General features: G+C 43.7%; 1 protein-coding gene and 1 long non-coding RNA gene across 2 annotated transcripts in view; both read right to left on the bottom strand.

Moving 5' to 3' along the window:
• Window positions 1–27,256, bottom strand: part of LOC310691168 — a 72,587-nt gene that overhangs the window by 5,448 nt on the left and 39,883 nt on the right. The gene's annotated exons all lie outside the window — the stretch shown is intronic.
• Window positions 1–27,256, bottom strand: part of METTL8 (methyltransferase 8, tRNA N3-cytidine) — a 46,378-nt gene that overhangs the window by 3,900 nt on the left and 15,222 nt on the right. The window contains exons 5-10 of the mRNA XM_083469816.1: window positions 12,655–12,980; window positions 10,810–10,859; window positions 8,123–8,186; window positions 5,681–5,820; window positions 2,951–3,057; window positions 2,793–2,858 (exon numbers count right to left, since the gene is read on the bottom strand). Of these exons, the coding sequence (XP_083325942.1) occupies window positions 2,793–2,858; window positions 2,951–3,057; window positions 5,681–5,820; window positions 8,123–8,186; window positions 10,810–10,859; window positions 12,655–12,980 (753 nt within the window). The remainder of the gene's footprint in view (window positions 1–2,792; window positions 2,859–2,950; window positions 3,058–5,680; window positions 5,821–8,122; window positions 8,187–10,809; window positions 10,860–12,654; window positions 12,981–27,256) is intronic.

The following is a 27,256-nucleotide window of genomic DNA, read 5'->3' as shown; positions in this document are numbered from 1 at the left end:
TGTTGGAAATAATATGTTAAAAAATCAATAAAAATGTGTGTTTGTGTGTGTCTATTTATATATAGTAGACCTGGTTGATATTATGATTAACTGTCTGGAACCGGTATGACATTCAAACCTCGATACCCATTTCAGACATTTTGAGCTGGCAATATATCTTTCTTTCTTTTTAAAATTTTTATTTATGATTTTCAGTGTTATACATTTCAATAATTTTACAGTCATTTTAACATTTCAAAACTTGACTTCCCCTTTTCCTGTGGTTCCTTAAATTTATTTTTTGTATTGTCCATATACAGTCGTACCATGAAAGTCGAACGGAATCCGTTCCAGAAGTCTGTTCGACTTCTGAAATGTTCATAAACCAAAGCGCAGCTTCGGAAGCCACGGAAGCCCCATCAGATGTTTGGCTTCCAAAAACCGTTCGTAAATCAGAACAGTCACTCTGGGTTTGCGACATTTGGGAACCAAAACGTTCAAAAACTAAGCTGCTTGAAAACCAAGGTACGACTGTATACCAAATTAACTTAATCATTAATTCATCTACTTTAAATGTATACTCTTATAAAACTGCAGGTTATTACAATAATCCTGCCAATGTTCTTTTCTGTTTACAGTTTGTCTGCAAATATTCAGTAGACCATTTCCATTTTTTTAATAAAAAGTTTGTTATCTTGATTTATTATTTTTCTGGTGAGTTTCACCATTTCTGTGTATTCCATAAGTTTTTGTATCCATTCTACCTTTCATTGGGACTTCCCCTTCTTTCCATTTTTGGACAAGTAATATTCTTGCCGCTGTAGTCGCATCCATGAATAAATTTCTATACAGCTTGGGTAGTTCTTTCCTTATAATTCCCAAAAGGAAGCTGGGATATATCATGGCTCAGTGGCTTCCAGCATCATCATCATCATCATCATCATCATCATCATCATCATCATCAGAAATTTATACCCCACCCATCAGGCTAGGTTTCCCCAGCCACTTTGGGTGGTTCCCAACAGAATATTTAAAACACGAAAAAACACCAAACCTTAAAAACTTCCCTAAACAGGTCAGATAGTTGTTTATTTTCTTGACATCTGATGGGAGAGCATTGCACAGGGCAGGCTCCACTCCCGAAAAGGCCCTCTGCCTGGTTCCCTGTAACCTCACTTCTCGCAGTGAGGGAACCGCCAGAAAGCTCTCAGCGCAGGACCTCAGTGTCTGTGCTGAATATTGGGGGTGGAGATGCTCCTTCAGGGATACTGGGCCTTCAGGCATACACAGGTATACACAGCACACCTCACTCGTGTCTGCCTGCCTGCGCTGCCACTGGCAACTCGGAAGCCGATACATCACGATCTTGAAAGCCAGATATCGCCCAGGCCTAGTTCAGAATATGTCAGGGATGGAACACGCTCCCTCTTTCTTGCTGTTCTGAAAGCCAAGCAGCGGAAGCTAACCCTACAAGGCGGGGGAAAGGAGACACATTTCATGGCGCCACATGAATTTCATTACAGAATCTCATGCCCGGTGGTGTACGAAAACTCATCAGTCACACCAAAGTTGAAAGCCCTCTTTGGAGGCGCCCGTTCTCCTCTCCCCTCCCAAAGCTTTCACAGTTAATAGAAAATATTATGGGAAGCAAATGTGAGTTTGGTCACATCTCATAATCCAGAAGAGAAAGACCTCTGTGGAACTGATTTAAAAGCGCACACACGCCGAAACGCCAGCTAATTCAGAGTTAATTAAGCATGACAGACAGGGGCCTAGGACAGGACTCCACAGAAAGAAAAGGGATCTCGTGCCAAGTTGAAGTCTCTTCCCCTGTTGACGCAGACATCCATGTGTGCCCCACAGTGTGTGCCCCACACTGCTGTAAGACCCCCCCCCCAGCACAACCGGACAAAATACCACATGGAATTAAAATACTGCTCTCAACAACATACTGCGATGCAACTTCTCCTCTCCTCTCAAAGCGTTATTTTGAATGCAATAGTTGTACTCTACTGGAAGAATCCCATTATTATATATATAGTGTTTCTCTCAAAATGGTTCATGCAATAATACAACATTTTCATTTCTTCCACATGTGGGAACTCCTGCCGCGCTCAGAAGGCTTGCGGATAGCTGCCTAAAGCCCGGTGAGCGCATCGGCAGTTGGCGCTGCGCTCCCCGGGCTTCAGGCTGCAGGCTGCCATCCGCAAGCCTTCAGAGTGCGCACCGACCCCTCTCGCTCTCCAGGCTTCAGCAAAAGCCTGCATTCGCTCCATAGGGCACACACAAATTTCCCCTTCATTTTTGGAGGGGGGAAATGCGTCCTATAGAGCGAAAAATACAGTAAGTGCAAATTATCAACTGGCTTTCAGGATCACACCTGAGCTGTTGTGAGGATAACGTTTCTACAAACAGCCCATATTTGGCTGAGCTTGCTCCTCATGTTCAACCAAAATCCACCCACCTGTAATAGATTATTTTGTTTTATTGAGCCTAATTTAACTGAGTCTGCATACACGCCATACATTTAAGCACGTGGCTTCCCCTAAAAAAAATTCTGGGAATTATGATTGACACCCTCACAGAGCTATAATTCCCAAATGAGAGTTCCCAGGATTCTTTGGAATCATGTGTGTGCTTTAAATGTATGGCAGCCCTGATCTCATTGGAGATCAGCGGAGAATAAGGTTTTGCCCTTTGTCCTGAAGAGCAAATGTTCCTAAACCAAAGTGGGGCTTGGAATAAATCCACGAAGAGAGATTATCTCTCTGAGGTAAACTGGCACTCCTCAACCACAGTGCTGGCCCAAATACCTTTTGTGAAGAAATAAGCTCTGGTGCCGTCGCCTCTTACGTAGAAGTTCTCCGACAAGCAGCGGCCTAATAGGTGAAATGGAAGGCTAGATTATTGTATCCCTACTAAGGACTCACAACAAGTAGACAAACAAAGCAACTGTCTCTTTCAGAAGCACCTTTTTTGAAACGAAGCTGAGAAGCGTCATATCTTCCGTAGTCCCGAAAGAGAATCATTCCTCCAGGTTTCAATAATCTGGCCAGCCTGTTTACAACTCCTTGGATCCTGTGAAAATAGAATAGCAAGCCAAACACACACACACACACACACACACACACGATCAGGGTGTAATTCAAAAACACAAAACACTAGCTTGCCCCTGACAACACATACCTCTAAGTGGCAAGGCTGCCTTATTAATATATAGCTATTCCTTCCAAAAGGCGCCTTTCCATAATTTTATTTTGATATATCTACAAAACCTACTTCAGCTTATTTTATTCTAACTGCAATAACATGACCCGCAAAGTTTTTGATCTTTTTTGTTTGTTTGTCTTGTTTGCATGTTGTATACCCTCAACATTTCTTCGATGAAAATAAGGACATCTTATTCTATAGTAGTAGTAGTAGTAGTAATAATAATACAGTGGTGCCCCGCAAGACGAATGCCTCGCAAGACGGAAAACCCGCTAGACGAAAGGGTTTTCCGTTTTTGAGCTGCTTCGCAGGACGAATTTCCCTATGGGCTTGCTTCGCAAGACGAAAATGTCTTGCAAGTCTTGAGATTTTTTTTCGCTCCCCCCCCTTTTCTAATCCGCTAAGCCGCTAATAGCCTTTTAGCAGCTAATCCGCTAAGCCTTTAATAGCCGCTAAACCGCTAATAGCGCTAATCTGCTAAGCCGCTAATAGGGTTGCTTCACAAGACGAAAAAACTGCTAGACGAAGAGACTCGCGGAAGGGATTAATTTCGTCTTGCGAGGCACCACTGTAATAATAATCTGCTAATAATAATAATCTGCTAATAATAATAATAATCTGCTAATTATAATAATAATAATAATACTCTGCCCATCTGGCTGAGTTGCCCCAGCCACTCTGGGCAGCTTCCAACATATATAAAAACATAACAAAACATTAAACATTTAAAAACTTCCCTATACAGGGCTGCCTTCAAATGTCTTCTAAAGATTGTATAGTTACTTATCTCCTTGGCTCGGCGGTTGCATAACCCCATACCCTCTTAACATTTCTCCGATGAAACCTAGGGACATCCTAAGGAAAAATGGGGCATTCCAGGATCAAATCAGAAACCGGGACAGCTTCTCTAAATCCAGGGCTGTCCCTGGAAAATAGGGACACTTGGAGGGTCTGATGATGTTGTTTTTGAAAACTCAATAAACCCTTAAAAAAAAAAAAAGCATTCATCTTGATTCGTTTGCACAAAGTTTGTGGGGAGATTAGAGGACATTGTGTCCAGCAATTGTCACTCCACACTTCAGAATGTAATTTCCTTCCACTTTCCTTATCACAGAAAGTTCAATGTGGGGTGAACTAAAGAACACCAATGCATTTTGAATTCCACAACCTGAATTTGCCAGGGCGTGACTGAACCCCACCCATAAAACAGCGACGGGCTGTAAGTGCCCTAAAAACTAATCAGGTAATAATTTAAATGCTGAAAGAAGGTTCTTACATGTAAAGAACCCTCGTGGCCTTTTGCACGTTGCCTGCTAAAAAAATTATTTGCCTCTTCCTCACCCCCACCCCAAACCGAGATCAGCATTTTTTATTAACAGGCGCTTGTTTGGGGGAATTTCCTTAAATATTTAGGAAGATTAGAAGAAACAGCTATCTTTTAGTGCTTTAACCTTTGGAATTAGGATAATACTATGATAAGGTGAGTGGCGAGAGAAAGAACAACAGTGATTTTAGGATACAAGCTGCAACTCGGACCTAATTTTGGCATACTTATTCGGCAACCAGTTTCACTGATTTCAGTGGAACATACATGTTTATTTAAAATACTTAAATGCATTGTTACACACTGTTCACCTAACAATGTTATCAAAAGTGGAATTATTACAATCAGGATAAATGTTTGCTGGTTTGCTGGTTTGTTTTTTGATTTTCTTTTTTCTATTTGTTTGTTATAAATCTGGAAAACTAATAATTTTTTTTGGGGGGGGGAAATAAAATAAAACACTTAAACACAGCCTTTTGCAGTATTAGAATTGAGGGATATTAATCACAGCAACCTTCGTCAGATTACCTGACGGTGGGGGAGAAAACAGGACGATCTACAAAGGCTAATGGTGGAAATTTGCACAGAAAACCTGAAGGTTTGCGGCATAAGAGTTAGCAAAAGGTGCAGGGAAGAGATATTTCTTCCCTTTCCCCACCCGGGCTTGGCAAAGTATTCTTTTGCCTATGACTCATCACCCGCTTGCCTCCCGAACAAACAGGAAGAAATGAGGGAAATGCGATTTTCTCTGAAAGCAAATCGGAAAGCTCAGCTGTTTGGAGAACAAAGCTGGGAATATCTTTGGTGCATGAAGGTGGCCATTTGGATTTCGCCGGTTTCATTTCAATTTTTTTTTTAAAAGGGGAAAAGAAGAAGTCATCTGTAATATTTTGGAAAGACCCGCCATCTTTAATAGGCACGCATTTTGCCAAAGAAGCCTCTTCTGAGGGAGACAAGGAGCCTCATTAGCGAAGCGCTCTTTCGACCGGCTCTCGCTGTGAACGGGAGAGAATTGGGATTTTAAATGCCCAGCGTGCAAGTGAACCAGAGGACTCTTCAGTAATAAATTCACCCTCTCTCTAAAGATAGCCCTGAAAGCCACTCCAGATGAAGAGAGACATTTACTGCGTTTGGCTCTGTCCCCCACCTTTCCCAGCCTTCATTTACCTGTCAGGGTGAATGGAAGACAGCACAAAGATGAGGAGAATGACATCCAGGCTGCCATCTGGGAAAGGGTAGGGCGAGGCATCATCACACACGTCGTGAACAAAGGCAAAACACCGGGAGGAATCGATGAGTGGATGCGACTGTTAACAAGTCCCCCCCAACCCGAAAGAACAAACAGAGAGACTCTCAAACTACTTGGAATCTATTTCCTGTGACACAGAAACGCTCCCCTCAAAAATCCCCCTCCTCAGTGATTCAGATTTCGGAAAAGGGAAAGAAAAAACCCACCACATTTCAAAGGACCAGTTTATACAAAAAACAGATATAAAGCTCTCACCAAATTACCGCACTTTCCCATGTACAGTCATACCTCGGGTTACAGATGCTGCAGGCTGCGTTTTTTCGGGTTACGGACGCGCGGAAAACTGGAAGTACCGGAATGGGTTACTTCCGGGTTCTGGCGGTCGCACATGCGCAGAAGCGCTAAATCAGACTTTGCGCATGTGCAGGAGACCAAATCGCAACCTGCGCGTGCGGAAACACGCTGCTGCGGGTTGCGAATGCTGTGGGTTGCGAACATGCATCCCGTACGGATCACGTTCGCAACCCGAGCATCCACCGTATAACACTCCCCCATGTATAAGTCCCCATGTGGGGGACTAAAAATTTAGAAAATGGGGGGAGATTGCCCAGAGTTGTTGAGCTTTTTTAAAATCGCTCTCCTGCATGCCTGACGCTAACACTCGTGTTATAATCTCATGGTATAATCTTAATATTTACAACCAGATGAAGGTTTCATTTTTGGAATAATAAATTTTCAGAGTAGTTTTTACAATTATATCAAAAATTACTGATTTGGTTATACTATTAGAAATACATAGACCGTTAATTATGAAATTATTGTAATGTTTAATAAGTTAACTGTTTATATTTGGACAACTTTTCTGGTGTAATTTATCAGAAGGAGAAAAATAATCCTTTCCTTAACAACAATTTAAACAATTTGTTCAGCTAAAACAATAACATTATAGCATGTTTGTTAACTAATGTGGTTAAACATTTTTATTTTTTTAAAAACCTTAGACTGAGTTTTAGCACACATGAAAAACTTAAAACAAACCCTTATTTCCTGACGAACAGCCTTTGGACTATAATGTAACTTAAACTCAAATCTATCTTTAGAAAGATTTTTCCTCCAAAAGCAGTTTATTTTAAAAATCCAATTTACCATATTTTTCGCTCAAAAGATGCACCAGACCACAAGACGCACCTAGTTTTTGGAGGAGGAAAACAAGAAAAAAATATTCTGAATTTCAGAAGCCAGAACAGCAAGAGGGATCGCTGCGCAGCGAAAGCAGCAATCCCTCTTGCTGTTCTGGCTTCTGGGATAGCTGCGCAGCCTGCATTCGCTCCATAAGACGCACACACATTTCCCCTTACTTTTTAGGAGGGAAAAGGTGAGTCTTATAGAGCAAAAAACACGGTAAATTTAAAAATCCGGTATTTAAATTTTTGTTATGTGAATGGTGCCGCCATACGCTCCAACAGGTACCAGCCCAAAACCCGGACGTGCATCTTCCAGGCCACACTTGTCACAAAAATGGGATGTCCCAGACAGTTGGCAGGTATGTGCCATGGACCCCCCCCTTGGTGTGCGGACCATGCATTGGGAACCACCTCTAGAGCAGGGGTCAACAACCTTTTTCGGCCGTGGGCCAGTCCACTGTCCCTCAGACCATGTGGTGGGCCAGACTATATTTTTTTGGGGGGGGGGGAGTGAATGAATTCCTATGGCCTCACAAATAACCCAGAGATGCATTTTAAATAAAAGCATACATTCTACTCATGTAAAAACACCAGTAGGCCCCACAAATAACCCAGAGATGCATTATAAATAAAAGCACACATTCTACTCATGTAAAAACACCAGGCAGGCCCCACAAATAACCCAGAGATGCATTTTAAATAAAAGGACACATTTTACTCATGTAAAAACACGCTGATTCCCGGACCGTCTGTGGGCTGGATTGAGAAGGCGATTCGGCCGCATTCGGCCCCCGGGCCTTAGGTTGCCTACCCCTGATCTAGAGGTTAGCACCACACCTGAGAAGACCCTGCTCCACACTACCACACTCCAGTCAGCAGAAGCAGATGGGGAAAGCCCTCTGATTTTGAATGATGCACGTAGGGAATAATATCTGGGAGGAAGCACGCCTCCAGGTACCAAGGTCTCAAATCCTCTCTAGGGCATCATCTGGAAGCACCCACTAGCCAGGAGAGCTATGAACCAGTTCCACATGCACTACTTCATTGGAAAAGGAACTATAATTCCAAGCTGTTGCAGTCTTTGAGCTCTATATCGGTAGTGATGCCTATTTCACTAGCTGGCGAACCCAAGGATTGAAGGACACTCTCGCAAACGAATCGCCACATTTTAAATACCTTGATGAGCTCCATCGCTTCTGAAGCAAAATCGCAGCAATACAGAAAGACTCCGGGATGGTGGCTGGAGAAAGAAACAAGGGAAATATCAGCCCCCCAATTGCTTTTGTGAAACGATTTTCGCCGGGGATCTATCTGCAGGCATAATCAAATCACCTAAACCCAGTTCTTAGGAGATGTGGAAGGGGCAAAGGCAGAGGGAAGCGAACGGGAAAGTCGAGGGTGGAGGTGGTTAAATGTCTTGTTGGGGAACAAGCGAAACGCTTACTTCTCCAGCGCTCTTTCCCTACTAGGCCATTGCTTTGTCTGCGACGAAGTTGCATTTGGTAACCGTTGCACAATATTATAAAAGGTAAAGGGACCCCTGACCATTAGGTCCAGCCGTGACCGACTCAGGGGTTGGGGCGCTCATCTCGCTTTATTGACCGAGGGAGCTTCTGGGTCATGTGGCCAGCATGACTAAGCTGCTACTGGCGAAACCAGAGCAGCACACAGAAACACCGTTTACCTTCCCGCCGGAGTGGTACCCATTTATCTACTTGCACTTTGACGTGCTTTCGAACTGCTAGGTTGGCAGGAGCAGGGACCGAGCAACGGGAGCTCACCCCTCGCGGGGATTCGAACCGCCGTCCTTCTGATCGGCAAGTCCTAGGCTCTGTGGTTTAACCCACAGCGCCACCTGCGTCCCTGCGCAATATTATAGAACAGAGCAAAAAGGAAAGGGATGTAGCTAGAAGAGACCTTTCAATTCCACTTGCGAGTATCACAAGGGAATGTGGTCCTCCAACAGCAGTCCCAGCGCAAACTGTCTCTATTCAGTTTCTGAATGAAAAACGCAGGCTGCCTCCAATAGAGGGGTAGCTTCTTCCCCCGCCTCCATCCGCTACAGAGCCAGCTCCAAACTCCCTTGTGTATTTAAGATTATCAGACACCAAGGACATAAGGCAGCATTCCCCAGTACAGTTGTACCTTGGATCTCAAACGCCTTGGCTCCCGAACAAATCGGCTCCTGAACGATCAAAACCCAGAAGTGAGTGGTCCAGTTTTCTAACGTTCTTTTAGAAGCCGAACGTCCAATGGGGCTTCCACAGCTTCCGATTGGTTGCAGGAGCTTCCTGCAGCCAATCAGAAGCCACGCTTTGGTTTCCAAACGTTTTGGAAGCCGAACGGACTCCGTTCGACTTCCGAGGTACGACGGTGCCAAGAACAATTGCCAGTAACTACAACTACTGGCTGCACATAGAGAAGGAGGCATTTTGCCCAGAATGAATTGCATTGTTTCACTTGAGGAAGAGCTGAAATAAAGGGGGAAATTTTTTTTGGATCTGGTTTGCTCTTAAGAACCAGCAGCAATGTCAATCACAACTTTTTAATTTTCACTGATTACTCTGAAGCGTGAATGGAACAACCACAAAGAGCTGGAAATACCGCTGACCAAGAGCTTTTCCGCGCATGCAGATTTTACAAATTATGAACACATTACACCGGCTATTTCTTGCCTGCGCTGGCATCTGATTCATTTGGGGTCAAATTCATGGTACAGCTTTGGACCTATGAAGGCCAACGAAACTTCATACCCAATGGAACATCTTATGCTACCATCACCTACAGCAGGGACGAGTAACCTGTGGCCCTTCAGATGTTGTGGGAAGCCACGAGAGGTCCGGAGGCTGGCAACACGAGGACGGGCCTTTCCTGCAGTGGCTCCTCGTTTGTGGAATGTTCTCCTCGAGGAGGCCCGCCTGATGCCTTCATTGCATATCTTTAAGCGCCAGGTGTATACCAGGCCTTGGAATGATTAAATATTATATGGCCTTTTAAACGTGGTTTGTTTGTTTTTAGGAGGGGGTTTGTGACGTTAACATATGAGAGTGCTGGAGGTGAAATAGTTAAACAGGTTACCCAATCAGAACCCAGGGGGGTGGAGTCAGAGGGACTATAAAACCAGCTCTGGGAGGGGCGAAGGAGGAGTTTGTTGGGAGTTGGGTGGTTGGTTGGAGTGGGAGTGGATTGGGATAGAGTCTGTGGGTAGGTTGAGTTAGTGTAGTGAAATCAGCTGAGTCAGGAACAGTTAGGAGCTAGGAAGACAAGTAAATATCTGAGAGGTGGTTTAGTGAGTGAGAGCAGGTAGCGGAAGTTACAGGACTGGATAGACACCCCATGATTGTAATTGACCGATACTGTTTATGAAACCATACAATTGTTAAACTGCAATAAATAAACAGAAGTTTATGTTCCAATTTAACCCCGACTGGACTCAGTATTTTACCAGGTAGGGCCTGGGTGGTGGCAGCGAGAAATAAAGTGGTGGCACAGGGATCAACAGATGGTGAAACGTCCGGGGACCCTGTGTGATCGCCACAGAGTTATTGAGGGGGTTTTTTGGTTTCTTATTACATACTTTGTGTTCTCATTTTGTATTTTTATGTTGTGAAGTGCGCTGTGATCCTCGGATGAAGGGCAGTATACAAATTTAATAAATTATAATAAAAACAACACCCATCAGAGCTGGCCAGCATGATCAAAGGACAAGGATGATAGATAGGAGTTCTGGGACAAAAAAACTTCGGGAGGACCAGAAGTTCCTCATTCTTGAACAAGAGTGAAAATTCTTAGTAGGAGTTATGGCAAAGCAGCTGTTCCCTCCTCATTACTGTAGCATGTAACTTGTTATCTTTTTAGCTTACCGAATCACTTCCAAAATAGGGAAAACGCTGTTACCAGCACCACAGCCAACCTGGTAGTAAAGACAAAAGCAAAATATTAAGCTGATCACATTTATAAAAATTTGTTTTCCAACATTTGGGGGGGGGCAGGGCAAGAACAGACTAAGAATTAAAATTTAACATATCTTCAGGGAATAGTTCTGTGTGTGTCCTCCTTCTTTCACAAGGAAGGGCTTCATCTTGTTTGATACACCAAGAAATTACTTTACTCTGGTAGCCACACACAAAATATTGATTTGTTCCAAGAAGCAGCTGGCATTTTCTCTCTCTCTTAAAATGCATTAGAGTGGCTATGCGTGCAAAGAAAAGCTGCAACCAGCTCCTAGCCTCAACAGAGTATCATGAAATAAGTTAGAAGAGAAGACATTTTTAAAGAAACTTGAGCAATTGCCTTTAAATGCTTCTTAAAAACTTTCAGCTGACCCAAGTTTTCCCAGACTTTTTTTTGTAGGCTGCTCAGTTTTATCTGTCATATATGGTTGTTGAGGAGGGGGGCAGCAGCGAGAAGGGGGATCATTCTTCTGGCAAGCCCAAATGCTTGCCCTGGCGGAACGACTGCCTTAGTGCAATATTGAACTCCCCCCCCCCCAAGTTTCCATCTTGTTTTCATTCAGTTTTTAAGGCACAATTTGGTTGAATGTTGCTTGCCTTTTTGCAGTTACAGCATTCCTATGGTAAACCATTCGTTGATTTTTTTTTACTATTTTAAACCGTCTAAACATTTTATAAATGAATAAGACTGTGCTTCTAGGGACGCGGGTGGCGCTGGGGGTAAACCCTCAGTGCCTAGGACTTGCCGATCGCATGGTCGGCGGTTCGAATCCCCGCGGCGGGGTGCGCTCCCGTCGTTCGGTCCCAGCGCCTGCCAACCTAGCAGTTCGAAAGCACTCCCGGGTGCAAGTAGATAAATAGGGACCGCTTACTAGTGGGAAGGTAAACGGCGTTCCGTGTGCTGCGCTGGCTCACCAGATGCAGCTTGTCACGCTGGCCACGTGACCCAGAAGTGTCTGCGGACAGCGCTGGCTCCCGGCCTATAGAGTGAGATGAGCGCACAACCCTAGAGTATGTCAAGACTGGCCCGTACGGGCAGGGGTACCTTTACCTTTAAGACTGTGCTACCTATCAGATCCCAAGGTCTTATTCAGAACAATGCTGTGTGGGAAATCTTCAAATAGGACCGAGAGGTTTAAAAAACCAATGAGATTTTAATATCATCATCATAATTTAATAATAATAATAATAATAATAATAATAATAATAATAATAATAATAATAATTTATTACTTATATCCCACCCATCTGGCCTGGCCTCTCCAGCCACTCTGGGAGGCTCCCAACAGAATATTAAAAACACGATAAAACATCAAACATTAAAAACTTCCCTAAACAGGGCTGCCTTCAGATGTCTTCTAAAAGTCAGATAGTTGTTTATTTCCTTCACATCTGGTGGGAGGGCGTTCCACAGGGCAGGCGCCACCACTGAGAAGGCCCTCTGCCTTAGCTCACAGAAGGCGAGTTAAGAAAGAGATAACTATTCACAAGGCTGCATATGGTTTGGATCCACAGAAACACATGTGGAAGAGGGTAGAAGGAAAAGCATAGGTTGACTCCTACCACCCCCAAAATAAGCCTCTCCCAATGATCCGGAGGCCTTGCTCTATGGGCTGGGCTGAAGGGGAAAGGAGGATTGCCAAAACAAGGCAGAGTACAAGTCTCAGGATCAATCCAATTTCTGCACTACTGCATAAGCATCAAAAACCCCAGGAGAATATGGTGTTAGACACAGAATAGAAAGGTCTACCGTACCTCTAATATTCGGTAAGAAGAATCACCACCAGGGAATTGCTTTCCAGTGCTCTTGACAATTTGCTCATCAGCTGCAGATTTATCATAACATGCGCTCAAAACGGAAGAAACTTTTGGAGCAGAATTATCCGCACAAAGATGGTTGTCTTCAAGTAAACCAGTACATCTCAAGTTTTCTGTAGCCACTTTTCTACAAAGGTCAGATTTTCCTTCTGGAAGAATTTCTGGAAATTCCACGAACAACCACTTGCGATCTTTGAAAAAATGGTTCTTGTGGATCTTGTAAAATTCATTCCAATATCTACTGGCTTCTCTCTCATACTTCGCTAGATTTAAAACCAAAACCAAAAAGAAACCAAGAAACCAATAAGCATAAAGAATCACTGGCATAAAAGAGTGGTGGTGGTGGTGGGGATAATTAAAACTAAACATTACTGATAATGAAAGGTAAGGATGGAGATTTCAAATGATGGTAGGCAACCTCAATATTACTAAGACCTGCACCGGTATAAGGACCGCAGCTAATTTGAGTTTCCTGCAATAAATGATTTGCATCAAGGTTACAGAGCAATAGGATTTTGAAAAATCAACATGGCCTAGTCAACTTTGTTTATTCAACAAAATTTACACACTGTTCAATTGCAATAAAGCTTCTAAATGGTTTACAAAAACCAAAACATCAAAATTATCGAAGACAGTTAAAAACAGCATATAAAAGATAATTAAAATTAACAATAAGCTAAACGAAGATTAAAACACATGTGAACGTTCTACATGTAAATAGGTGTTGACCCAAAGCCGTTTTTTCACTAAATCCACAAATGAGCATTGCTAGAAGACAAAACAGAAGAGGTGCAAAAGTATTCTGGATCCCATAACTTGAGTTCTCACCAATATGATTCTCACACCTCTCTCTTTTCTTTGTAGTGGACAGAACACAAGGGAAGCATCCAGTATACCTGAAGGAGCGTCTCCACCCCCATCATTCTGCCCGGATACTGAGGTCCAGCTCCAAGGGCCTTCTGGCAGTTCCCTCACTGAGAGAAGCAAAGTTACAGGGAACCAGGCAGAGGGCCTTCTCGGTAGTGGCACCCGCCCTGCGGAATGCCCTCCCATCAGGTGTCAAAGAGAACAACAACTACCAGACTTTTAGAAGATATCTGAAGGCAGCCTTGTTTAGGGAAGCTTTTAATGTTTGCTGTATTACAGTACAGTGGTACCTTGGGTTAAGTACTTAATTCGTTCCGGAGGTCCGTTCTTAACCTGAAACTGTTCTTAACCTGAAGCACCACTTTAGCTAATGGGGCCTCTTGCTGCTGCTGCGCCACCGGAGCACGATTTCTGTTCTTATCCTGAAGCAAAGTTCTTAACCTGAAGCACTATTTCTGGGTTAGCGGAGTCTGTAACCTGAAGCGTATGTAACATGAGGTACCACTGTATTTTGTTGGAAGCTGCCCAGAGTGGCTGGGGAAGCCCAGCCAGATCTGCGGGGCATCTTTATTTAATACTTATAATCCTAATTTACACTGCTCTACAAACCCAAAGCACACGCCACCAGCTTGCTATTTATAGTACACACATAATTGGGCTGTGTGAAAATAGGTTCTTTTCCATGAAAAGCAGAGGAAACAGTGTGGGAAAATGATTGCTTGTACATGAGAGCATGAGCAAAGTTCTTATTGTTACAGGGTGATTTCATAGCTAGAAGCATCCTTGGAGCATGAACAGCGCGTGAACAGCTCGTGCTGTCCCATATGATTGGCTAACGCAGCATGGCCTGATCGCTCGCATGGTCTAGTACGAAGGTCTTTATCTGCTGGCTAGAACAAATTGCTTGGCTTGTATTTTTTGTATCTTTCTATTTCACACAATAAAAGCTGTGCTGCATTAGCCCTAGGAGCAGCCATATTTCGGAACCTACCATGGTGTGAGACTGATTTTTCTTTGGATGCCGAGCTGCAACTCGACAATTGGTGCCCCGTGTGACTGCCTTCGGACTTCACGTTGTTTTTCATTATTCAGCACTCACCAACACGTCGTTCATCCACGTAGTGGATCCCTGGTGAGTGCTCCCGTGTGATTTCTTTCGGACTTCATGCTGTTTTACAACGTTCAGCCTCACCTAGCCCGGAAGGGCTGCAGACGCGTCGTTCATCCACGTAGTGGATCCCCGGTGAGAGCTCCCGTGTGAATGTGATTCTGGACTACGTTACGGACTTATCAGCACTTATCTCCGCCCGGACAGGGCAAAAGGCGCCTCTCTCTCATCCTCCTACGGATCCCTCCGGTAAGTGCTCCCTGCTCTTTTTGCAACTCTTGCAATCATGGGAAAATCTCTCTCTGCACCACAGAAAATTTTTTTTAAAGACCTTAAATTCCTTTTGGCCAGTAACAACCTTGCTGTTCGGAAAGCTGACCTTAAGTCCCTTATAAAAGCCCTGGACACTCACTGCCCGTGGTTCCCCCAGGACGGAAATTGGGGGTTAGACGATTGGAAAAAAATTGGACACTTCTTTCAAAATCATCCTCAGATTGATGTAAAGGTTTTGCATGCCTGGGGTAACGTCTACAAAGCTATGTCGTGCTTAACTCCTTCAAACATTCTTCTGGCTGCTGCAACAGCTTCTTCAAACGCCCCCTCGGTTCCCGCTTTGCCTGCCTCAAACCTACCTCCTAAACCGCCGGACATTCTCTCTTCGGCTCCTCCTGTCACTCCCCTGCATTCTTCAAATTCTGCAGCACCCCCTGCTCTTCCACCTCCTCCGCCCAAGGCATTTGGCACCGCTTCTACTACTCCTCTCCAAGAATCTCTCCGTGCCGCCGCTCCGTTGTTGCCTTTTGATTCTGATACTCCAAATCACTTTCCTGTGATTGCTCCTGCACCCCCAGCCCCCGTCATGCTGACCCAAACCGATGTTCTTGATGGGCTGACGGGAGGAGGCAATTTTCTTACCATTGCCCAACAGTTGGCCCTTGATCCTATGTATTGGGCAGCCACCACAGCCTCTGCCCAAGAGACTTTGGCCTCTGTCCCTGATGACAGGAATGAGCACGATGGCCAATTGGGGAGCATCAGACAGGGTCCTGCAAAGCCCTATGGACAATTTGTTGATCGCTTGTACAATACCTTCAAGCGGCAAGTTCAGGACCTGGCAGCACAAGAACTGATTGTACGCCAGCTTGCGTTTGATCATGAGGACTGTAAGCAAGTGCTGCGCCCTTTGATGGCAACATCAAATATAGCCATTGCTGATATGCTTAAAGCCTGCCAGTCAGTGGGCACTGCTAGCCACGGCCTGCTAGCCACAGCTCTGTCCTCCGCCGTGTCCCAAAATCCTGCAAAGGATACAACCTGTTGGATTGACAGTGGCTAAGGAGAAAATCCAGCGGACCTTACCTATTGCGTGCCTGGGACACAAGCTGACAGTTTCCTGGTCATTTTAAACTGGTGGATTTACAACAAATTCTTGGACAGCTGAATTGGATAAAGAGTTATTTGGACCTGCCCACTTCCACTTTGTCTCCACTATTTTCTGCCCTTAAAGGACATAAGGATCCAGCAGACAAGATCACAACCACCTCTGCAATGGAAGAGGCTCTTCCACAGCTGTTCCAGTGTTTCCTGGCACGCTGAAAGGCCATCTTCATCCCTACTGCATTGGCCCCCCTTTTCCCTGGGAAGCCACTTCAACCACCAAACATCATTACAGTTTTGCTGCCTCCTAATAGCAACCATCCCATCTGTGTCATCACGCTTCATTGGGCTTGGACTTTTGACTCAGCAGTACAAGGAGCAATACATCAGACTTATTTACAGCAAATGGGCTCCTGTATCTGCAGAAATGGCTGTGTGGCTTCTTCTGGATTGTGGTTTTTACATGCCAATAATCGAGCCACGAAATATCACGCAGGTTGCTCGGAAACAGCTATTGGAATAATTCACCATTCTCACCCTTATTGCCCCCCCGAGCAACCAATATGGCATCGTCCTGAGTGGCCCCACAATTCCACTTCACACGGGTGGAGCCTCTCCGGGAACTTTGTAAAACGCCGCTTTCGTCGTGCTGCTCTTTTGCAGAAGGCCAGGAGGCCTGAACTTTATCATCAGATTTGGACTAACAATACTTACGTTAGAGACATTAATCATTTTGCTTCTATGCTTAACCTTTCTGATTGTTGGATGTGTATGCATATCCCTCCTCAATCAAAAAGATCTGGCATTTTATTACATGGTATTCCTATAAATGCTTCATATAAGATTAGCAATAATATGAAAGACAATCGCATAAGTTTACCTCCTGTATCTCTATCGCTTGTAGAATTAGCTCCGTATTGTTTTCATTTTAATCACAATAGCAAAAAATTTTTAGGTCATTATCCATATTGTAATTGGACATATGAATACATTAATGGATCTTCTTGTTTTCTTAATGTTACAACCATGAGTGGTAGGCCAAAGGTCTTAATTAATAATGTCACAACCTACATGACCTATGAACAACAAGCTGCGTGTAGAGACTTTTATGTTTGGTTCGACTGGATGAGAAAGAGCAGCAGAACTACATGTTTGCTTCAATCTGACTTATGGTTATTTTGTGGCACACATGCCTACAAAGAAATCCCCTCTGCCTTTTCTGGTACCTGCACGTTAGGTATAGTAGTACCCTTGGTGTATAAAATAGATAAGCTCCCAGCGGTCCGTTTGCGTAACAGAAGGGAAGTACAATCACCAATTTCTCAATATACAGGGACAGCCATTTCTAGGTCTCTTCTGCCTTCTTTAGGTGCAGCCATGAATTACCGTGATTTGCATAAATTGGCAAATTGGACAGAAAATTTGTTTAATTCCACCATTTTGGCTTTAAAAATGATTAACAAAGAAATATCAGAAATAAGAAATGTAGTTCTTCAACATCATTATGCTTTAGATGTGATCCTTGCTTCTAAAGGTGGAATTTGTGCCTTAATTTATTCTCATTGCTGCATGTATATAACTGATCAATCGACCAATATCTCTGCTACTATTGATCATATGGAACAAATGATAGCCCATAATCCTTTGAATCCACCTGAAGGTTTTGATCCATGGGAGTGGTTGTCTTCTTGGTTACCTAATGGATTATGGTTAAGAAAAATAACCCATAATCCTTTGAATCCACCTGAAGGTTTTGATCCATGGGAGTGGTTGTCTTCTTGGTTACCTAATGGATTATGGTTAAGAAAAATATTATTGATTGTAATTGCATGTATTGCTGGCTTCATTATGGTGTGTTGTTGCATTCAATGCATACCCTCTTTGATTTCCCAATGCACTGCATGGTGGTACCGACCACGGCCCACCACAGGGGTTACAAGAGGAATTTATGTTGCAAAGTGTAGACGCTTAGGCAATGAAGTGTACGATTTGGACTAATGGTCCCTCTTTTCCTCTAATAATATAAACAAGAAAAGGGGACATGTGGGAAAATGATTGCTTGTACATGAGAGCATGAGCAAAGTTCTTATTGTTACAGGGTGATTTCATAGCTAGAAGCATCCTTGGAGCATGAACAGCGCGTGAACAGCTCGTGCTGTCCCATATGATTGGCTAACGCAGCATGGCCTGATCGCTCGCATGGTCTAGTACGAAGGTCTTTATCTGCTGGCTAGAACAAATTGCTTGGCTTGTATTTTTTGTATCTTTCTATTTCACACAATAAAAGCTGTGCTGCATTAGCCCTAGGAGCAGCCATATTTCGGAACCTACCATGGTGTGAGACTGATTTTTCTTTGGATGCCGAGCTGCAACTCGACAAAACAGCACCGCCGCTATTCCTTTCAGAATAGATGTGCATTTTTGGGACAGGGCTGAAATGGGTTACAATGGAAAACAAGTGCAGATTCAAACAGATTTAATAATCAAGTTATGCAAGACTGGTCCTATGAACCATGAACTCAGAGAGTTCATATATTTTATGCACATGTTTTCCAGCCACTCTTACAGAAAGGGGAGATACAAATGTTGGCAGTTTATTAATTAATAATCCCAGTTCCCCAAGAAAGAGAATTCAAAAGGAGATCTACAACCTCTCCTGGACAATGACAGTTCTCTTTCTCAAGCTCTGGGAGGAAGACCTTTCATTGCCTACAGACAGCCACCCAATCTTAAACAACTCCTAACCCACAATAATACTACAACCAGACCTAACATGGACACTGGCACCAGAGCCTGCAATAAACCCAGATGCCAACTTTGCTGCCACATACACCCGGACAACACCATTACTGGCCCCAACAACATCACACATACCATCTCGGGACTATTTAATTGCTCATCGTCTAACATTGTGTATGCCATCAAATGCCAACAGTGTCCTTCAGCTCTCTATATTGGACAAACAGGCCAAACCTTACGCCAAAGAATAAACGGACACAAATCTGACATCAAGAATCACAAGACAGAGAAACCAGTAGGAGAACACTTCAATCTCCCAGGACATTCTATACAAGATCTCAAAGTAGCTGTTTTACTACAAAGGAATTTCAGAAATAGACTGGAAAGAGAAGCTGCTGAATTACAACTCATTACCAAACTTAAAACCATGGAGAGACCTGGCCTGAACAAAGACATTGGATTCTTATCTCATTATACATGACAAAGCCATTTCTCACCTTCTCACCCCTTGCTTTTTCCTGTAAGACCTATTGCAGTCGTTAAGAGTCGTCAACAGGCTCATCTCAGCTATCTGCCAATCACCCATTCCCACACCCTTCTGAGTAATACCCCTCCCCACCTTCTCACTATATAGAAGGATCTGGCAACTTCTGTTTCAGTGTATCTGAAGAAGTGTGCTTGCACACGAAAGCTCATACCAAGAACTAACTTAGTTGGTCTTTAAGGTGCTACTGGAAGGAATTTTTTTGTTTTAAAAGGAGTGCTTGATGAACTTAAATGGAAGCACAGTCGTACCTTGGAATACGAACGCCTTGCAAGTCGAACGTTTTGGCTCCCAAACGCTGCAAAAGTGAGTGTTCTGGTTTGCGGACGTTATTTGGAACCCGAACATCCGATGCGGCCTATGCAGCTTCTGATTGGCTGCAGGAGCTTCCTGCAGCCAATCGGAGGACGGCTTTTGTTTCCGAACGTTTTGGAAGTCAAATGGACTTCCGGAACGGATTCGACTTCCAAGGTACGACCGTAATAATTGTTCCTTATGTTTTGGTTGTATATCAAGCCAGACCATTGGTCCATATAACTCAGCACTGTCTGAATCAAAGATGGGGAACCTGCAGCCAGGGATGAGGGGCAAAGCATGTCAATTCAAATTCTTTCGGGAAAGGCCACCTCTCTGTGACCCTCCAGAAGATGCTGCCCTACAATTCTTTTGTCCCTGACCATTAACCACATTGTAATGGGTTTGAGTTACTCGTGCGTAAACTGTCCCTGTTAGGGAGCTTAATTGCCTGGGTTAAACCGTCCTGACTGCACAGCCCATCTCAGCGTGGCTGCCTCAGTCGCTAGCAGCATCTGTCTGTGGGCATTTCTTAAACCTTTTCCAGCATAAAAGTTGTTTGACTCCCAGTCGTCTCCGCCTCTCACTGCGCGGGAGTCTTCTGCGCAGGGAGGGCGTGGGCAGTGGAGGACCAGTGCTCTCCTCACTGATGTCCAGGGAAGAATTCCGGAGCTCTGCCTCCGCTTCCCCCATTTGCCCTCCTGGATCCCTGGTGTTACGCCGATTTCCTTCCCCCTCTACCAAGCTGCGTCTCCCCCTGGTGCTGGTACCTTCTCCTGCAGAATCGGGGAGCCTCTCCTTCTCCTTTTGCTCTTATGTCAGTTCCCTGACACACATGGACGGCAGCTGATGGAATCCAAGGTCCATCACTGCTGGTCTGGAGGTGGAAGTGGCTCTCCAGCGGATTCAGATGCAGTCTTTCTCAAGACCTATCTGAAGATGCTGGGGACTAAACAGAGACCTTCTGCATGTAAAACAAACACCTGACCCATGGCAGCCAGGGTGGAGTTGATTTATATCAAATCAATTTAAATCACGATTTAAATCATGAGTCAGTAAGACCTGATTTAAATAATTTTTTATTTTTTTTGCAGAAAGACTCATTCTTGCTGGTATAATCTTAATATTTGCAACCAGATGAAGGTTTCTTTTTGGAATAGAGTAGTTTTTACAATTATATCAAAAATTACTGGTTATACTATTAGAAATGCATAGAGAGAATTATGAAGTTACTGTGAGGTTTAATAAGCTAACTGTTTATATTTGGGCAACTCTTCCGCTATAATTTATTGGAAGGAGAAAAATAATCCTTTCCTTAATAACAATTTAAACAATTTATTTAACTAAAACAATAACATTATAGCATATGTAGCCATGTTTGTTAACTGATGTGATTAAACATTTTTTTAAAAAAAACTTACACTGAGTTTTAGCACACATGATAAACTTAAATCCTTATTTCCTGATGAATAGAAGAAGAAGGGTTTGGATTTGATATCCCGCCTTTCACTCCCTTTTAAGGAGTCTCAAAGCGGCTAACATTCTCCTTTCCCTTCCTCCCCCACAACAAACACTCTGTGAGGTGAGTGGGGCTGAGAGGCTTCAGAGAAGTGTGACTGGCCCAAGGTCACCCAGCAGCTGCATGTGGAGGAGCAGAGACGCGAACCCCGTTCACCAGATTACAGAGTCCACCGCTCTGAACCACTACACCACACTGGCTCTCAAATAATAGTCTTTGGTAAACAGAAAACTGTTTAGAAAGTTTTTCCTCCAAAAGCTGTTTGTTTTATAAATCCAGTTTAAAATTTAAAAATCTGATTTAAATTTAAAAAAAATCATTTAAAATGTAAAAATCTGATTTAAATTTTTAAAAATCTAATTTAAGTTTTAAAAATCCAATTAATTTTTTTTTAAAGCATTGATTTGTATCCACCCTGAGGGCAGTCCCACCTATGAGGCAAGGTGAGGCAACCACCTCAGACGGCAGGGTCCACTGGGGCAGCCAATCTTGATGTCAATCTTTCTTCCCTCCTTGCTCCGGATGTAAGTTTCCCCGGGGAAACTTTCTCAGGTGGGTGTCATTGCCATTGTAAAAGAACCAGGGACATATTCATGGTGAGTTCCGGCACCTCTTTTTCTAGAAAAATAGCACAGATGTCTTCCCTCACCACTCCTACCTGTTCAGATTTTATGTAGCCGATGCTGGCTGGTGTGGTTGGTGTAAATCACATGAGATGTCTGAGAAAAGTGTGGGAACGGAAGACTGTCTTATCTTTTCCGTCTGAGAATGTTATTGCACTGTACTTTCGCTTTTGCTGTATGCTTTCTGTTTCTGCCAAAGTTTGGAGAACACAGACGTGATTATGGACTCTCTGAATATATTGTGAATAAAACGTAGTTTAGCTCTAGGTACGTTTCTATATTCTTGCTGGGTGATGCCAGAAGACATGTGTGCACTTTTCATATGAGAAGTGTCGCAGATGGGCACTCTGGAGTGAAGGGACATGCCATTCCAGAGACGTGCCTACTGGGAGACGCTAGGAGGTACTGGGAGTCTGCCGCCCCCCAGGAGCGTTTGCCAACACTACATTGGTGGGGTCGAGAGTCGCCATTTTTGGGTCCTCCTTAGGTGTCCAAAAGTCCCCCCCCAAGTGTTATTTATTTATTTTTATTAAAGATTTTGTTGATTTACAAAAGTGTGCAATGTCTCTCTCTCATGTTTTTTTCCTCATGTAACATTTTAACAAATCAATTTCATTTGTTGAGACATTAGGAAGAAAAGGGGGAAAGAGGTGGAGGGGGAAAGACGGGTGGGGTTGGGGTCGGGTGGCGATGTTTCTATTTTACTTACTATATGTAGGGTTTGGTGTCAGCGTTGCTTGTGCAGGTTCTCTGCTGTTCACTTGTGTTCCTTTAGTGGTGAGAGAGGTTGGGGTTGGCCTAGGGTGTGGCTGTTCATTTGTGGTTGGCTGTGGTGGTCTTTGTTTTCATGTGTGAGTGGGGTGGGTGGGTGTTTTGGGTCAGGTTAGCCATATTGATTTGTATGCTGTTGGTGGATTTTTGTCATTGTCTTGTTGGGCTGTGTATGTGATAAAGGGGAGCTATACCAGGGTGAAGGTGTCTTCTTCTATTTGTCCCCGTGTCAGTTTCAGTTTATTGGTTAATTTTTCTAGTAGGGCTGTTTCCCATACTATTTAGTACCATTGGTCCGTGTTTACTCCTGACAGGTCTCTTCAATGTCTGGCTATGATGCTTCTGGCTGCTGAAAGTAGGTGGGTTATGAGTTCTTTGTGGTGTAAAGGTGTCCAGAAGTATTGAGCCAGTCCTTAACAATGGCCCACTCTCCAACTTTCACTCTAAAATTTAACTTTTCATGTGAACAATTTCCCCACATAAGAGCACTTTTGGACAGCAACTTGACATGACAAACAGGCTGTTGGCCACACATCCTTTAAGCAAAATTATTGGATTTCCTGCAGAAAGGATAAATCTGGATTTAAATTTGTGGGTATGGGGGAAGTACAGTGGAACCTTGGTTTTCGAACATCTCCGTTGATGAACATTTCGGTTTTCAAATGCTGTAAACCCGGAAGTAAATGCTTCGGTTTTCAAACGCACCTCAGAAGTCGAACGTGCCACGCGGCTTCCGCTGAGCGCAAGATCCTAAGGCCTAGCTGTCGGCTATCGAGTTATCAGTTCCTGAACGTTTCAGAACTTGAACAGTCTTCCACAACTGATTACGTTTGAAAACTGAGGTACCACTGTATGGGTTAGCCTTCCCAATGACAACATATAACGAAAGAAAAATTATATGTATGACTTTGGGATGGGGGAGAAATCCAATGCAGTTCACGTTTAAAGGCGAACATACCTAATCAAACTTCCTGGAACAGTACACAAGCCAAAAACACTGCCCTCCTTCAATATCTGCACTTCTCTGGGTTTCACAACGCAGCCCTCCAGTCAAGCAATATGTACAAAAATGCCTACACTATGGCAAAGTGTGCATATAAATGCATATACAGTGGTATCTCTGGTTGCGAACGGGATCCGTTCCGGAGGCCCGTTCACAACATGAAAAGAGCACAACCTGAAGCGCCATATCTGCGCAGATGTGCAACGTGATTTGGTGTTTGTGCGCATGCGCAAAGCGCGATTTAGGGCTTCTGCGCATGCACGAGTGGCAAACCCTGGAAGTAACCCTTTCCGGTACTTCCGGGTCGCCGTGGGACATAATCTGAAAGAACGTAACGTGAAGCAAACATAACATGAGGTAGGACCGTACTGAAGAAACTAACATACAACATTTCATTACATTAGGCGAAATTGCTTTGCAAAAAAAAAAGAAGTATAAGGTAAAATTGCATATAAACGTGTGTGTATTGGGAGCAACTCACACAAAAATGCAACTGCTAATTTTTTTATGAGAACTTTTTTTTAATGGCAAACTGATGTGGCGAACTGAAGAGTGGAAAAATGAAAAACTGGGAGAAACAAGAGTCGGACGGATTGGCCGTCTCTAGCGAGGAATAACAGTCCCACAATTAACGCCCATCTGGAAGCGCTGCTGATCAGACATGGCTGCCGGCTTTCGGTTGCTATGCGCTTGGCACTGTTTCAGGGTGTTGCCTTTTTGCAGCATCCTTCAAAAGAGAGGAAATCAGAACAGAGCAGCGTGTAAAGTCGCTAAACAAACACTACATTCTTCTTCTTCCTTTTAGACGCAATAGTCCCCTCTTTGCCTAATAAGCATGCTTGAAAAGCAGCTGACCATGTTAATAAGCAGAGAAAGTGCTCGAAAGTCTATCAGTTTATTCATTCTCGCTCTTCCTTTTTGTACCAATGTCCTTCACAACGATCCGTTTTGGCAATGCTGCAGAATGTTGGAGGAACACTGCCTTTTATTTATTGCTTCTTCTTCTTCTTCTTCTTTTTTACAGTGATTTCCAATGACCTAAAATAACCTACTCATTAGTTTCAGCTCGGCTCATTGTTAACAATAAATAGGTCAAAATGTGCTGCGACATGCAGAAAGAAGATGAAGCTTTGAGAGGAAGCATTATTGGCAATGCTCACCTAGTCCCGTTTTAAGCATGCAGGCATTCATAAGAGAAAGAATGGCTTCCTGAGTCCAATATATCTCAGCCATAAGCTACTGCCTGCACTCTACTTCTTTAATTTCCAGCGAATGCTAACCACGCTTCAATTAATCTTTAAAAGAGTAGGAAGAATGTCAAACGAGGCAAATTTGCAAGTCTGCACTTATTTCAGAACTGAAGCCGAAAAGATTATACGAAGAGTAAACTCTGAAGACCTAGAGGAACTTCATTGGCCAGGTGGAAATGGAGAGAAAGGATGGATGCGCATATATATATATATATAAAATCAACCCAGATGAAGCCAATAAAATCAGACTTGAAGTCACCAACATCCTCTGCTCCAGCAAACCACCCAGAAGCAATTTACACAAAGAAGAACAGAAAGCACTCACCAACCTGAGGAAAGACAACAACATAATCATTCTCCCAGCAGACAAAGGTAATGCCACTGTTGTGATGAACACATCGGACTACCAAGCAAAACTATCAAATCTACTCCAAGACCCTACCTACCAACCTATAAAAACAGATCCCACCACCTATCTGGAAAAAACCACCAAATCCAAAATAAAAGCCTCTCCTATCAGTGAAGAAATCCAGCTAAGAATCATCCCCAGAGAAAAATCATCCAGATGCCCCAAACTCTACGGTCTCCCCAAGATACACAAAGAAGGAACACCACTCAGACCAATAGTCAGCTCCATAGGCTCACCTCTACAAAATCTCGCTAAATTTCTCGCTAAGCAACTTCAGCCCTATGCAGAATCCATCGCTTCACACGTTACTAACTCCTTCCAGTTCATAGAAACAATAAAGAAGCAAAACCTACATCCCGATGACCTACTTGTGAGCTTCGATGTTGTATCTCTCTTCACACAAGTGCCCATTAATGAAGCCTTGACAGCCATTCAAAACAAATACAATCCCCCCGAATACATCCTGGACCTGACCAACCACTGCCTAACCAACACGTACTTCATCCACAATGGACAAAGATACAAACAGATAGAAGGAGCACCTATGGGATCACCCCTCTCACCGGTCATCGCAAATTTGTACATGGAACACTTTGAAACCAATGCTTTAGACAAGTCAGAACACAAACCCAAACTTTGGCTCAGATATGTTGACGACACCTTTGTAATTTGGCCACACGGGAAAGAAAAACTAGATAGCTTCCTCACACATCTCAACAGCCTACACCCCAAAATACAATTCACTATGGAAATAGAAGCCAACAACCAACTTCCCTTCCTTGACGTCCTAATCTACAAAAAACCTGATGGCTCCCTAGGACACACTATCTACCGGAAAAAAACACACACCAACCGCTACTTACATGCACAATCACACCACCACCCTGCACAAATAAACTCCGTAGCCAAGACTCTCATCTCCAGAACCAAACGCCTGGCTGACAAAGACCACTTGACAACTGAGTTACAGAATCTCTCAAATGTGTTAATCGCCAATGGATACCAGCAAAACAGGGTTACGAAGCTAATCCAAAAAGAAACACCCCCCAAAAACCAAGACACAGAAGAAAACAATGGCATGGCCCTCCTTCCTTATATCAAGGGCACTACAGATAAAATTAGCAAAATCCTCCATAAACACAATATCAAAACAGCCTTTTGCACCAACCAAAAAATAGCCAATATCCTCAGAAACCCCAAAGATAAAATCCAGTTGGAAAACCAAGGGGTCTATGAAATACCCTGCAAAGTCTGCCCAGCCACGTACATTGGACAAACAAACAGACGAATAAATGCACGTATCGCAGAACACAAGAATGCCGTCAAAAAAGAAGAAAAAACTTCCTCTCTTTTCCAACACATGAAAGAAACAGGACACGAAATTAATTTTGCAGATTCCAAATTGCTCTTTAACATGGAACATCACCACAAGAGAATAATCATGGAAGCCATCGAGATAGAGAAACACCCTCACAACATGAACAAGCGTGACGACACGTCCCGCCTGCCAGACATCTGGAAATTAGCCCTCCCCACAAAAACCGACACCAGAACCAGAGGCACACAGAACGCCATCACCAATCAACCACACCAGACCCAAACCCAGACCCTCTCCACAGATAAATTACAGACACCATCCAGTAGCCAAACCATAGTGGCACCTCCGGATGCTGCACCCCCCTGCAATCCCTACACAGATCTGGCTGGCACAGGGCACAAAACCACAGCTCGCCCCTATACACGAAGCCAAGCCAGAGCACAACTAAGTGCAGTACAGCCATCTTCTCAGAAAAACTCTTCACAAGCTCAAGAGGTCAAGACACGAAAGCTTTAGCAACTAATCCACACTTAATGACCCACCTAAGTGGTACTCAGAATATCACTCAAGAAATCACTCAAGATATCCCTCAAGTAATTAAGGAACAAAAGAAGAAAAGGCACACTAACCTGGGAACTTCCTCTCTGCCCAGAACGTTGGAGGCTATACACCACACCCCCTCAACAGTATTTATAGGAACTCAAACACTGAGATCCT

Source organism: Podarcis liolepis (assembly GCF_965112155.1).
Source record: "Podarcis liolepis genome assembly, chromosome: 1".
In the NCBI taxonomy this organism is placed as follows: domain Eukaryota; kingdom Metazoa; phylum Chordata; class Lepidosauria; order Squamata; family Lacertidae; genus Podarcis; species Podarcis liolepis.
This window is presented reverse-complemented; position numbering and strand designations above follow the sequence as displayed.